A 14,673-nucleotide genomic window follows, 5' to 3' on the forward strand; every position below is an offset into this window, starting at 1 on the left:
AAAAAAAAATTAAGCAGAACAACTGTTTCAAACATTGATAATAAATCAACATATTAGGATCATGTGACACTGAAGACCGGAGTAATGATGCTTAAAATTCAGCTTTGCGTCACATGAAATAAATGAAATTTTAAAATATATTCAAATAGAAAAGCATTATTTTAAATTGTAATAATATTTCACAATTTTCTGTATTTTTTAATCAAATAAATGCAGCTTTGATGAGCATAAGATACTTATTTCAAAAACATTAAAAATAGTAACATTTCCAAACTTTTTACCGGTACTGTATATAAAATAATTAGTTTGATACAGCACATGTAGGAGACCGTGTTATATGGTATATGTACACAGTTCTGGAAGTGTCCTGCTACATGTAGTTGCAGCTGTAACTAGGAAATACATGCACAGTCAAAAACAGTAGGTGAGATGCAAGGTCAAAGCCTAAGCAGGAAGAAGACCTCAGGTTCTGATGGGTTGGAGAAGTCAGGAGGGAGTACAGAATCGTCATTATAGTAGCGATCTCCGTATCCGTAGTGTAGCGAGGTGCAGGCTCCTTCAGGCAAGCCTCGGGCCTCGGGACCCAGCTGGTCCAGGTAACCAGCGATATAAGAGCCTGTAGAGTGCCTATTTGGTGGAGGGTTTTGGGAGGAGACTGGCTTATTGCGGAGTACTACTTCCCGCTGTTTGGAGGCCTCCTGCTGTCTCTCACGTGCACGACTGGCTATATGACGTACACGACTTTGACTGCGAGATGACAGTCGCCTGGACAGAAATGGTGGAGGGTCTTCATGATCATCGGCAGAAACCAGAGGGAGCACTGAAAGAGGTTTCGGAGCGGGTTGAGAACAAGAGGGAAGGGGACACGTATAATCTTCATGTTCTAATGACACAAGCTTGCGAAGCTGCTCGGTTAAGGGATCAGCGGACTTCGGACGACTGGACAACCCACACATCCGTCTTCTTTGGTCTTGCATTGCAGGAGTGACAAAACTTCGGCTGATTGACTTGTACTTGCTCTGAAAGTTGCATGAAATGTCCTCGGAGGTCAGGTCTCCCAGGCTCTTGGACTTGGAAGAAGAAGCTGGGGAGAGTCCGTTGTGGATCTGAGGAGGAGGTACAGGAAAGGCCTGACTGTGTGGAGTTGGCTCTTGCAATTCAACTGAAGTCATGTCGTAGTCTGAAACGGGTGTGTACAAGTCCCTCTCTAACAAAGCATGGCAGCCTTGAGTCTTTGCAAGACATTCTGAGGACGAAGAGCTTTTGTGTCGGTTGACCAAGCTGTTTTGGTCTCTCGTCTCCTGGGGCCTCGCCTCTGTGGTATCTGTTCTGGTGTCATTATAACAGTTAAACTTCCTTGGTTGGGATTTGCCAGTAAGGTAGGTGCTGGAGAACTGATTCTGGTGTGGAGGCTGGTAGTGTCTGTGAAAGGGTGATGTGTTTGTGGAGTAGGAGTGAACAGGAGAAGGATGGTATGAGGGTCCAAGTCTTGGTACGTGATAGGGGGATAAGCCTTGGATGCTTCTGAAATCTCGAAGCGGACTCGAAGGGGTCAGTGTGTTGTCTAAAGGATCCCCGTCCACATTGATCTCCACCTCCATCAGACTGCTGCTTACTGAGTCCTGGCACAGCAAGAAGCGGTCAGAGGCTGTGCTGTTAATTGAAGTTTCTCTGTAACCTTCGAATTCAAAGTTCCTGAAGGAACCATTGGAATGGCTATAGCTTTGCTTTAGATTTCCAGGCATCTTGATGGGTGAGGATCCCTGGCTCACCACAGGAGAGTCAACTAAGTCGTTGTTTTGAGAAAAGCTGTTTGTAGATACAGGAGAAAGCACCTCCTCATCCAAGATGGTAAAGACTTCAGGTTCAGTCGTTTCAGGACTAGAAGGTCTCACGGTTAGCTCTGAGGTTGTGCGCACAGATTTTAGTGGAGTGCTCGAAAGCTCGTTGTTGAGATGAGGGAGGTCAGATGGAATATATTTCAGGGGTTGTGAGTTGGACAGAAGTAGGGTGCTCTGCTCAGCAGTGAGCTCCAATTGGCCAATCAGAGCAGATATGGACTCACAAGTGTCATACTCGTTATCTAACGAGATGGCATCAATAAGGCGAGAGAGAGCACTGTCTTGGAGGGACACTTGACTCTTCTGGTCTTGCAGATCCATTCTAGGAAGGTGCGATTTGGTACCTGAAGAAGAGGAAGAGGAGGAGGTCGTGGAATACGTGGCTGCCTTGGGAGTTAGAATGTTCTTTTTAGGAGCTTCCAACTGGCTAAATTCTCTTTGACTTCCTTCGCTCTGTAAGCTACCGCCATCATTACGTCGATCTGACGGACCTGACCGGTGGTCTGTTGGCCCTTTGGAAGAACATAATTTATCTGCTTCAGTCTGGGTGAGACCACCTCTTGAGTGTTCTTGGTGAGAATCACTCAGACTTTCCCTACTGCCCACAATGACCAGGTAAGGAGTTTCTTTTGTATCTTTGAGCTCAGTGTTACAGACTGAAATGTGTTGTACATCAGGTTCTTTGAAGGCAGACATTTCAAAGAGAAGATCCACTGAGATGGATCTGGGTTTCTCAAGGAGGAAGGAATCTGTGGAAGACATTTTACAGGAGATAATTGTCAGTAACTTCGAAAAACAACAACAAAAACACCCTCACAGACCGTCAAACACGCCACTCTGTACACAGGACAAATGGAATGTACCACCAAGTACGATGGTGAGAAGGAAGTTTGATAATGGCACTGTGTAGGTGCATGGGGAACATCCAGTTATTTGATTTTTTCCCCCCCAAAAGCTTTGATGGATTACTTTTCTTATGAAACAAAACAAACGTTGTTCAGAAACATTGGTGCAATGGCTTAAAACTGGAATGTTTTGGGTGAGTCGACCTGAGTATGGCTTGTGGATTACCTGCAGAGGTTTTCCTATTCAGTTTTCTACTATAGAGAAGCACAACAGTAAAGACAGAACAAGACAAAGGCAAGTTAAGGTATTAAAGAAAGAATAGCCTGCAAGTCTGTATACTTTAAAGGGACCAGGGGCCGTTGCACCAGCTGTGCGTAAGTTACAACGTAGCCTAGTTTTGACATAAAAGTTACAACTTACGCACAACTAAATATTTTTGCGTTGCACCATTAAACTCAGTTGAAGTGTAACTCTATAGCCGCGTTTCCATGGCAGGAACTTTCCCCAGGAACTAGGGACTTTGGGGTGGTACTCGATGTGTTTCAATGGCAGGGACCAGGGTCTAAATGAAGTTCCGGATAAAAATATCTCCCTCAGATAGTCCCTGTTCGCGAGGTAGTACTTTTTCAAAAGCCCCGTTTCCACCGCAGGAACTTTCCCCAGGAACTAGAGACTTTGGGGTGGTACTCAATGTGTTTCGACCACAGGAACCAGGGTCTAAATGAAGTTCTGGGTAAAACTTCCCCCTCATAAAGTCCCTGCTTGCGAGGTAGTACTTTTTCAAAGTTCAGGAACTTTCGAGGGTGGGACTTTTGTGCGCTGAACATGCTGATTGGTTGAGTTCATGCAGCAGTTTGATTGGTTGACTCCACACAGCGTTTTATTTCAACCACCATTTCTAAAAGTCTGTTGCGGTGCATGCAGTAAGAGTTGCTTGATATTCAAACCAACAATGGAGTTTAAAAAATATGACCGATGGACCGACGGCGAGGTTCAGGCTTTATTAAGCTGATATGCGGAGAACGAAATCCAGCGGGAACTGGAAAGTCGTGCGCAGTCCTATGTCACCAAACTCTTCTTCACGGTACTTTAGACCGAGATGGATACACAGACAGCAACAGGTCTGGAGGAAATAAGTTCCTCTGACAAATTGTTCTGGGTAATTTCAGTGAAAAAGCAGCTTATGTATAAACTAAATATTTACTGATCAGGAGTAACGGTTGGAATAAAGTAGCAGACTGACTGAACTGTATCAATATGCTTTTGTTTTACCTGACAGACTTCAATTTTATAGACATATATGATAATGCTGACTCGCTTATATTTTAAGAGAGAGAACATTATGTGAAGAGATTACTTTGTTAATGTAACAGATGACTCCCATGCTGGCGGACCCAGGTTTGAGTCCCGCTTAAAGCAGGCGGTTTGAACAGGAGGGGTTACATTGGTGCCGTGACTCGGATGGGAGTGAGGTTTAGGGGGGTGAGTGTAACAGACGTAGGCTAGTAAGAGCTTTGCATGTTAACCTCACTCTCCTGATCTCAAGAGGCGCTCTAGCGACTGACGCTAGAAACTGTGGTTTTTAGCCTCCTTGTTAGAGCGCCTGACTCCCATGCTGGCTGACCCAGGTTCGAGTCTCACTAAGAGGGGGTGGTTCGAAAAGGAGGGGTTACATTAGCGTCTCTTCAACACGAATTCGTCCTAAACAGCACGCCACTGTGTGCTTCGTGTTGTGCATGTCATATTATGCGACTATGCATTACTTTACGGAGAGCTTACGACCTACTAGCTATGTTCTGCCTTAAGAACAAATGGTGCAACCAAATAAAGTACAGAGTTAGTTTCAAACTAGCTAGTAGTTAATAAGCCTCTAGTGGGGACTTTACGTTCCATTTACGTTCCATTAAGAAAGAACTTACGAACGGCTGGTGCAACCCTACCCAGCAGAAGAACTAAATGCAATACTTAAAGGGATAGTTTACCCAAAAATGAAAATTCTTTTTAATTTTTTAAAATGTCTTTTTATCTTGAATAGTACAAGAAAAAGAGTCACACAGGGTTAGAATAAGGATGAATAAATGATGAATTTTACATTTTTGGTGAACTATCCCTTCAAAAGGACTGTGAAACAATAGAGAGCATGTGAAAAGGTTGCATAAACAATGAAATTATTAGTATAAGTTAAAGAATAGATAAATACTGAAAATGTGCATTTTTTTCTCTAAGAGGATTGCGGAAGCAAAGGAAAAACTGTTTATTTTCACAAAGGTGCTGTAGTGTTAATGATTTGACTGAAGAACATCCAGTCTAATTATGCCTTATGGCTATAATGGTAGGAGTAATAATATATATTCATGCATTGTGTAACAGCTTTCATTCTGATTTATTATGACACGGTCCCTAAGGGGATGTCAAGGGAATTATATAAGCAACTGACCAATGATTGTGTCAGCTCCAGGATCAGGCCCCTCCCTATCTGGGGTGGACAGGTTGAGGTGACTTTGTAGGATCTTATCCAGGGGCATGGATGCCGGGCGGTGTTGGAGGGCTTTTCTGTTCCCCGCTCTCCTCTCTACATGAGTGGGTTGAGACTCCCCAGTGCTGTGCTTTCTGTCATATGCAGCTTCAGCCAATGCCATCTTGGTCTTTTTGCGGCCCTTGGCAGGGGCGCTGGCAGTCCTCCGAAGGAGATGGTCGGTTATAGATCGTTTACGAGGTGGAACTCCGATATTTGTGTCCACTGAGGACTTGGAACTTTTATTAAATAAGCCTCTGAAACCCCGCAGCTGACGACCCTGAGAAACCGACAGGGATAAAGAGAGAATTCAGCAGATGATATTTATCTAAGCACTTTAGGACACAGCAAAAATTGTATGTATATACACTTTAAAAAATGCTGGGTTGTTTCAACCCATGTTTGAGTCAAATATGGACAAACAAAACCGTTGGTTTAAACTTTTGAATTTAATTTGTAAACCCAACGGGTTGATGATGCATGATTTGTGCATGATTTGTGCAAAAGGGCAAAAATGTGTGTTCATGTATTCATTTTTTTTATATTAATATGATTTTATGGTGACCTATTGGTACTGGTGGTAACATATATACCATATATATAGTAATTACAAATAATATATTTGCATTTCCTCTCTTTGCAAAATTAAGGAGAGGAAGTTGTTGCAAAACCTACAAACATTTGCTATTTCTGAAAATCCCAGGATGTCTTTTTTATGATAAACCAGATTTACAAAGTCACACACGCACAAGCACATACACACAGATGCACTCACACACGCACAAACACAAGCGCCCAACACATGCACAAACACACACAAACATACACACGCACATGCACGTACACACACACACGCACACAAATGCACAAACACGCACACATACGCACACACACGCACACAAACACACAAACATGCACACACACATGCACAAACATACACGCACAAACACATACATACACATGCACAAACACACACTCACACGCACAAACACACACACACTCACACACACAAATTGTTGCTGGGTTGCAGGTTAAATCAAACAATAATCAGAGACAATAACAATACACACATGCAATGTCACATGTTCATTTTAAACAGTCAACTTCAACATAATCACACAATGGCAATCTTTGTACAGACCACAGTGACAAACAGACAGCACTTCTGCTCCTGTGCAAACTACTGCATTACTGACTAAATCCAACAGATGGCAGCATATTCATTTGTAACATTCAACCATCTCTCATTTTTCAAGCCTTCAAAATTTTACAGGAAGCAACAAATCCAGCTTTACAACCAAGGACAAAACTGACCAAAACAAGATTACAAAAATGAGGACAAAATGAACTTTAAAAGACGCGTTCATACAACTGCACGATTACAACAGCTTAGTGTTCACATCGAAACATTAGTAGACGCTCATGCAGTTATCATGCAGTACACTACATAGCCAGGGTACCTTATTAGCTCCTAGCAAGTGCATTATGGTATAGCTTGGGTTGAGGACTAAAGGACTCCACTGGAAAGTAGAAAGGTTCAATAAAATGTCAATGGGGGGAAAGATCAATAAAGATATTTTACTATTTCAGATCCTTTTTTCTCTGTTTTGAGATGGAAATGAGAACCAAATGTCACATGTTTGGTTATACCGCAGCAGAAATGGACAGAAACAACAGCTTGCACAAAAGATTGTTATGATAACCAGCTGAGCTTTTTCACACCTTTTAATTTAATCAAAGCACCACAGTTCCTGGCACTTTATTAATCAATATGAACTGATCTAATTATTAAACGTATGACGAAATAGAGTGTCGAATTTAAATTGGTAACATGCCCAGTGGAAATGGCTGTGGATCTTTATCAAACTCATTAGGTACAGCTGTCTGTGCAGTCATGAGCTCACCTTCCCATAGATGTCATGCACTGTGATATGGACAAAAATGGATGCCTCTGTCATTCCCTCCAAATAAACGTGTCTATATCCTGTGGGAGTGGGAAAGAGGAGCAATGATTGAAAATGGGATGGAAGAAAGGCATTTGTGAGAATGTTTAGAGAGTAAATAAAATTGAAAAAGCAGGAAGAAAGACATGATTTTATCAGTATTTTGGCGCTTCAGCACAGAAGCATGTCTTTCATTGGCGAGACCGTTATGTGAGGGCAGAGATAGTTCAGCTTCAGCAATAGTCGTGTCCAACAGCAGCACCTCAGGCCTCCATTACTCTAACGACATGATCACATGACACATGATAATGAGTTCTACATCAGTTTATCTCAGTCTCCTCATGGTTTTATTTTTTCTTTTTAATCTGCTTCTATTAGTTATTTAATAAGCTGTTAATGTGACCGCTGTTCACACACACTTAAAGGATTAGTTCACTTCAGAATTCAAATTCCCTCATAATTTACTCATCCCCATGTCATCCATGATGTTCATGTCTTTCTTTCTTCAGTCGAAAAGAAGGTTTTTGAGGAAAACATTCCAGGATTTTTCTCCATATAGTGGACTTCACTGGGGTTCAACGGGTTGAAGGTCCAAATGTCAGTTTCAGTGCAGCTTCAAAGAGCTCTACATGATCCCAGACGAGGAATAAAGGTCTTATCTAGAGAAACCATCGGCCATTTTCTAAAAAAATAAACATTTATATACTTTTTAACCACAAATGCTCGTGTTGCACTGCTCTGTGATGCCACGCATTATGTAATCACGTTGGAAAGGTCACGCGTGACGTAGGCGGAAGTACCGTGGTAGGGTGAAAAACTCCAACTTCAAAATCGTCTGACATTGTTGTTTTACCTTTTTTTGTAAAGGGCATTTGACTTAGTCTTTGCATGTTCGCTTTGTAAACACTGGATCGGCACTTCTGCCTACGTCACGCGTGACCTTTCCAACGTGATTACGTAATGCGTGGCGCATCACAGAGCAGGGCAAGATGAGCATTTGTGGTTAAAAAGTATATAATTTTTATTTTTTTTAGAAAATGAGTGATTGTTTCGCTTTCCTTGTCTGGGATCATGTAGAGCCCTTCTTGGACCTTCAACCTGTTGAACCTGGAATGTTTTCCTCAAAAACCTTAATTTCTTTTCGACTGAAGAAAGACAGACATAAACATCTTGGATGACATGGGGGTGAGTAAATTATCAGGAAATTCTGAAGTGAACTAATCCTTTAACGAACATGGTTGTTTATTAAAGGCACTTTTATGTCCCAGGGGTGAGTTTACTGCAACAGTTTTTAATTTTATTTTTGTTACATGAAGGTCGCATAAAAAAAAAAAAATTATCTAAATTTTAAACAGGACTCAACCCTTTTTTTAGTTGTGATATAGTGTCTCAGTCTACATTACATTGACACTGGTGCTTTAGGAAGCCAAACAATTAGAATATAATAATAATAATAATAATAATAATAAAAAGAATGATCTTATATTATTATTATTATTATTATTATTCCTATGACAGTAATAGCCATATATTGTAAAACAAATGCACTGTAATATAAATGAAAATGAATATTTAATAAGTATGCTACAGTATTTAAATAAACAATTTAAATACTTTTGTCCTAATTTCTACACTTGCAAGAGATAAATCCTTGAGCTTTTTTGACGGAAACTGCAGTTGAGCTTGATAGCGCTTCATAGTGTGTTTTTGTGTTTTCATGTGGAACGAAGAAACAGAAGAAAACGAAGAAAAACTCAGTTCATAAAAATACCCGTGTACGTGTGGACTAGGCCTTATTTAATTAAATCGCAGTCTTTTGCGATTTGATAAGGGCACAAAGCCATATTGCGCATTTGAAAACAACGTTACAGATTTTTAATGTTATTATGAGAAGTTTTAAAATATTTTCGGCTCATTATGAAGCTGTGGCAGGACAGATTAGACTATGGCGAGCTGCCATACCTCGAGTCGAGGTAATTAATGGGAAACACTGCATTATGTATAATTAATTCACTAAATAATTCATTAAAATGCATATAATTGATTTATATAACTTACAATAATTCAACGAAAAATTCCGCCACTAGTTATTTTAAAAGTTAGTGCACCAAGGAGACAACAGTGTCAGTGAAGAGCATGTTTTGATGAAATGACACACGTGATGTTTCAAGGTAAAATATTATTTGTTGATTCAGAAAAAAAAAAGACTGTATATGTAAATACACTATTGTGTTTCAAAATTGTCAAAATTGTTGTAACAGTTTAATTTAATTTAAAGGTCCACAGGTCCAAAAGTGTCCAAGAAACACCCACATATAGAATATCTTTTACCTGGCATGAGACTGCTGAAAGCCACGGTTCTCTGGCCCACAAAGTCCCGTCCAATGGGGTCGTGATCCCAGACCAGGAAACGCACAAGAGCCATCTCAGGCATGTGAAGTGTGAAGGACAGGGTCTCTTCCCACACAGGGTTAAATCCTGCATTACCAATCACACCAACAGTTAACAAAGGTTAACACCTCCTAATTCCTTCTGTTCAAATAAGCTCACATGAAGCCATACCATTATCATCCACAACCCTGGTCTGTTCTTTACAGCAATCAGCCGGAAGACCAATAATCTCCACCTCAACGAAAGGATCAATGATCTGTGAATGAAGTCCACAAGCGTCAGATATATTAATTGCATTAATAGTACATAGGAAATGTCCTATTAGGAGGCACCTGCTCACCTCGCCACGGTCTCCCAGCATTGAATCCGGAGGTTTGGGCAGCTGCTGTCCACTAATGATTTTTATCACCAGCTGTTTCTTAGGATTTGCAGGGAGCGGATCATCATTCAGTGGGTTAAAGGAGCCTGGTACAGATTTTCAAGACTCTTAACTATAATGACAAAGCATAGTGGTTTCATATTGTGATTTAACAGTACTTTGAACACATTTGTGTACCTTTACACATGGGGCCAGGTTTGAGCACATAGCCACTGCCTCCATTCACCATGAACTTGGCTCTGTTCAGCTGCATCATACGACCCTCCGTCTGGTAGTTTAAAGCCACTGTGGGTGAAAGCAAAAGACAAACCGTCTTATTCCTTCCTTCCGTTCTTCTTTTCTTTCCTTTTACCTATCCATCGTTACTTCATTTATTCATGATTTTATTCTAGGAAATAATTTCATGTATTTATTCAGCTGTGTAAAGCTAAAAAAACTGGATGGCTAACAAACGACGAAGTTTCATCATGGCCTGGTAAACATTTTATTCAATAAACAATCAGGGTGCAGAACTCAGCTGTGGCTCCACAAGTTCCAATTTACTCTTGTTTATTGGACCCTTATGATGACACACACACACACACACACACACACACACACACACACACACACACACACACACACACAGAGGTTAATTTCTGATTCTCTTTCTTTTATTCATTTGAACTATTCTATTTTTTTAACTTCTATGCATCAAAGAATGCTGAAAAAAATGTATCATGGTTTTCACAAAAATATTTTGTTTCATGAGCAGCAAATCATCATATTAGAATGATTTCTGAAGGATCATGTGACACTAAAGACTGGAGTAATGATGCTGAAAATTCAGCTTTGATTACAGGAATAAATTACATTTTAAAATATATTCACATAGAAAACAGTTATTTAAAATTGTAAAATATATTTTTATTGTTTTTACTTTATTTTTTAATCAAATAAATGCAGTCTTGTTAAGCATAAAAGCCTACTTTTTATATATATTTGGCAAATTTGAAAAAAAATGCAAAACAAACACACGTTCACTAGTAAGTATCTGACTTTTGGTCCCCATTGCATGTGTGTTTGTCTCTGTAAAAGCTTCGTCACTCTTGTGAATAGTGCTTGTGTGTGCATTTTCCTAAATGACTTTGCACATGCAGAATTGCACAAGTGAGCTAGCTTGTCAGTTTATCCGCACAACCAAGACCCAGATGACACGTGCAGCAGGGAACATGCATGCTAAAACACACCGCATGTGCGAATACACTCACAAAGGGGGGTCAGCTGGGTCAGAGGTGCATTTGGTAATTTGGATATTATGGATCTAAATCTTTACACACAATATCAGTAAGTGAGCTTACAAAAATCAATGGAAATCAGTGAAAAGTTTCTTTATGGATAAATCTTGAATATGCATAAGAGACTGCACATTGTATAAGATATATAATAAATTTAAATGTTTATCACATTAATATTGATATTAGGTTTTAAGTAATCATGCTGTGAGTTAATGACTGTTTGTCAGTATACAAAGTGCATATGATAATGTTCAGTCTAATTTACATATGCAGATATCTGCGTGACTCAGTTATTGATTAATAATTTCAGTATTCTTACATAACTGATGGGGGGGCAGTTCACACCTGTTGAAACTATGCATGACAACAACAGAGTTTTTTGCATATGCATGTTTGTATTTATGTGAGTTTATTTGTGTGTGGACATCTGCATGTCTTTCCTCACCTAGTTGGCAACCAACATTCCAGTACGTCTGTGGGTTAAAATTGCTGGAGTCGATCCGGTAGGCAGAGGGATAGATCCGAGAGAGCTGTTGTTGGTTAAAAGTCAGGAAGCGCTCAGATCGATGGTGCACCAGGTGCTGAGCTCGTGTCTCGCTAAACGACAGAACATTAAAGGGCGATCCTGAGAGAGAAGATGTGAGAAAGTCTGGGTTAGATATTAGGGATGCATCGATATGAAAATTTTGGCCGATACCGTTAACCGATATATTGGCAGATAAATCTAAATCCAAATTTTTATATAATTTTTGAGAGCCTGATTACAAAAACAAAAGTTTCACCATTAAAAGCCATGTCCCAACCACACAATTATAATGATGTTCTCATTATAATTTTATGTAGTCTATATGACAGACTTGTGCTGCACATGTTGCACTTAACTGTATTTTACTTTTTGAAGTGATTTCAATCATATTTCAAGCAATTTGAACATCATGGCGAACAGTGCGCATCTGCCATTATTTATCGGCTTTAATATATCGGCCACATTTTCTTATTGGGCTGATAACGATAACATTAAAAATGAACATTTATCATCCGATACCGATATGGTGGCTGATATACTGTGCATCCCTAATATATATATATATATATATATATATATATATATGAATGATATGAAATTTTTGGCCGATACCGATAACCGATAATTCTTTATATTTGAAAGCCGATAACTGATATATTGGCCGATAAATCTAAATCAAAATTTTTATATAATTTTTGAGAGCCTGATTACAAAAACAAAAGTCTCACCATTAAAAGCCATGTCCCATACACACAATTATAATGTTCTTGTTATAATTTTATGTAGCCTATATGACAGACTTGTGCTGCACATGTTGCACTTAACTGCATTTTCCTTTTTGAAGTGATTTCAATCATATTTCAAGCATCAATGCGAACAGTGCGCATCTGAAGTGTCTCAGCTGAAGAAAATAATCCATTATTTATCAGCTTTGATATATCGGCCGATAACGATAACATTAAAAATTAGCATTTATCGGCAGATACCGATATGGTGGCTGATATATTGTGCATCCCTAATATATATATTAGAGATGCACCCATATATCGACCAATAATCAGTATCGGCCGATAAAAGCAAATTTTCACACTATCGGCCGATAGTTTAAAAACAGCCGATAATCAGGGCCGATATATCCTGTCAATCAAAAGAGGGCAGGAAATTGCACTGAATTTGTGCTCTGTGTAAAGAAAATGCTAAGAAACCAGTTTGACGTTCAATATTAATAGTAATTATATGAATTAATAACATTCAGAAAGTTAAGAAATATTAATTTAATCTTCAGAATTTGGTTAATGTGTGTTAATAATAATTTGAGTAATGTGTTTGTTTATAACTGATACCAGTTACTCTGAATCAAGTGGACGAAATGGAGAGAATAAAGTTTTTATTTGCATTTCTTTCAAAATATAATAATTAAAAATATAATGATTAATTATTAATTATAATTAAATTATCATTCATTTAAAAGAAGATATAAAAGGCAGAACCACCAAACTATCGGTATCGTTATCGGCAGATATCACTCTAAATAATCAGCTATCGGTATCGGTGGAGAAATTTAGTATCGGTGCATCTTCATACATACATACATACATATATATTTGGATCAACAATAGGTATAATAATTAGGTAAAACAGAAATATTTCTCACCCTCGTCTAAACACTCCTGAGAGGCCACAGAGTTGGTGAAGAGCACCAGATCTGATAGATCTCTGCTCAGCTTTATCGTTTTCCTTCTCCTTCCACCTCTAAAGACAGAAACAGCAAAATATTGGAAGTTTTTGAAACATCTTACAGATCAGATGTAATGACTTTGCTCCAGGCCAGATACACAGATAAGAAATCATTTTCTTAATCATTAAAATACAAGCAAACAAAAAAATGTATTATGGTTTCCATAAAAATATTAAGCAGCACAACGGATTTAAACATTGATAATAATCAGAAATGTTTCTTGAGCAGCAAATCATCATATTAGAATGATTTCTGAAGGATCACGTGACACTGAAGACTGGAGTAATGATGCTGAAAAATATGGAATAAATTACATTTTACTATATATTATCATAGAAAATAATTATTTAAAATTGTAATAATATTAATATATCGTAACAATATTAGAGACTTCTTTCAATAACTTAAAAAAATATACAGATCCCAAACTTTTGCTCTCAGATAAGATATAAACGAATGAAAATGTCCTCATAAAAGATTATTCGATGCATCTTCAAACACTTCATTTGCAGTGAGATTTTTTCTGAGATTCAGATTTCAGCTCAAACGCTAACAGCACCCTGTTAAATCAATCACTGCATCCTAGACTAGGAAATCAGGGGAAAATTAAAGATAAGAAAAGCCCCTTGCAGAGTGATGGTTTCATTACAAATGACTTTCCTCATGTTGTTAATGTAGCCCATTAAGCATACAAATGATGGCAACTTCTCATTAACATAACACACTAACAATCCCTTCATGACTGCCACATTATGGGGTGAATCTACGAAACAGTTGAGCATGTGCTCGCGGTTATTTCAGTGCATTTCAATATAAATCTCTTCAGCACAAACATGTCTCCTATATGTAAATTAGGCTCATTATAAGTTATAGCGACTTATTCACAAAATGCAGCTCTATTTTACAGTTAATTTGCCAATCTATTTTGTGATTTTATGAAATGTCTGTACATGTTGTCCAGCAATCATGGCAGCAGAAATTCATTAAATGATGATGACATGATGAAGAGGAGCTGATACAGGTGTCTGGATCACAGTGGTGGAGTGATTCTTTTACTTTTGACCTAGACCTAGATCATGTGAACTTGCAGGTTGTCGGCCTTTCATCACAGACCAGTTATGCTCAATGTTATATTCATTCTCTGACCTAGGCCACTACACATTAGCATTTCAGTTGTTTCGTCTCCCTCTCTTTTTTTCATGCTTGCACACATGTAC

At 38.8% G+C, this 14,673-nt stretch overlaps 1 protein-coding gene across 1 annotated transcript in view; it reads right to left on the reverse strand.

Annotated features, from left to right (window-relative positions):
* Positions 1-2,442: 2,442 nt before the first annotated feature.
* plch1 (phospholipase C, eta 1) overlaps positions 2,443-14,673 on the reverse strand; it is an 89,772-nt gene continuing 77,541 nt past the window's right edge. The window contains exons 15-25 of the mRNA XM_051870920.1: positions 13,373-13,470; positions 11,638-11,817; positions 10,093-10,200; positions 9,877-10,001; positions 9,708-9,792; positions 9,477-9,623; positions 7,107-7,186; positions 6,663-6,722; positions 5,125-5,482; positions 2,913-2,941; positions 2,443-2,590 (exon numbers count right to left, since the gene is read on the reverse strand). Of these exons, the coding sequence (XP_051726880.1) occupies positions 2,931-2,941; positions 5,125-5,482; positions 6,663-6,722; positions 7,107-7,186; positions 9,477-9,623; positions 9,708-9,792; positions 9,877-10,001; positions 10,093-10,200; positions 11,638-11,817; positions 13,373-13,470 (1,252 nt within the window). The 3' untranslated portion in view covers positions 2,443-2,590; positions 2,913-2,930. The remainder of the gene's footprint in view (positions 2,591-2,912; positions 2,942-5,124; positions 5,483-6,662; positions 6,723-7,106; positions 7,187-9,476; positions 9,624-9,707; positions 9,793-9,876; positions 10,002-10,092; positions 10,201-11,637; positions 11,818-13,372; positions 13,471-14,673) is intronic.

The sequence above is a fragment of the Ctenopharyngodon idella genome, chromosome 18 (genome assembly GCF_019924925.1).
Source record: "Ctenopharyngodon idella isolate HZGC_01 chromosome 18, HZGC01, whole genome shotgun sequence".
Classification (NCBI taxonomy): domain Eukaryota; kingdom Metazoa; phylum Chordata; class Actinopteri; order Cypriniformes; family Xenocyprididae; genus Ctenopharyngodon; species Ctenopharyngodon idella.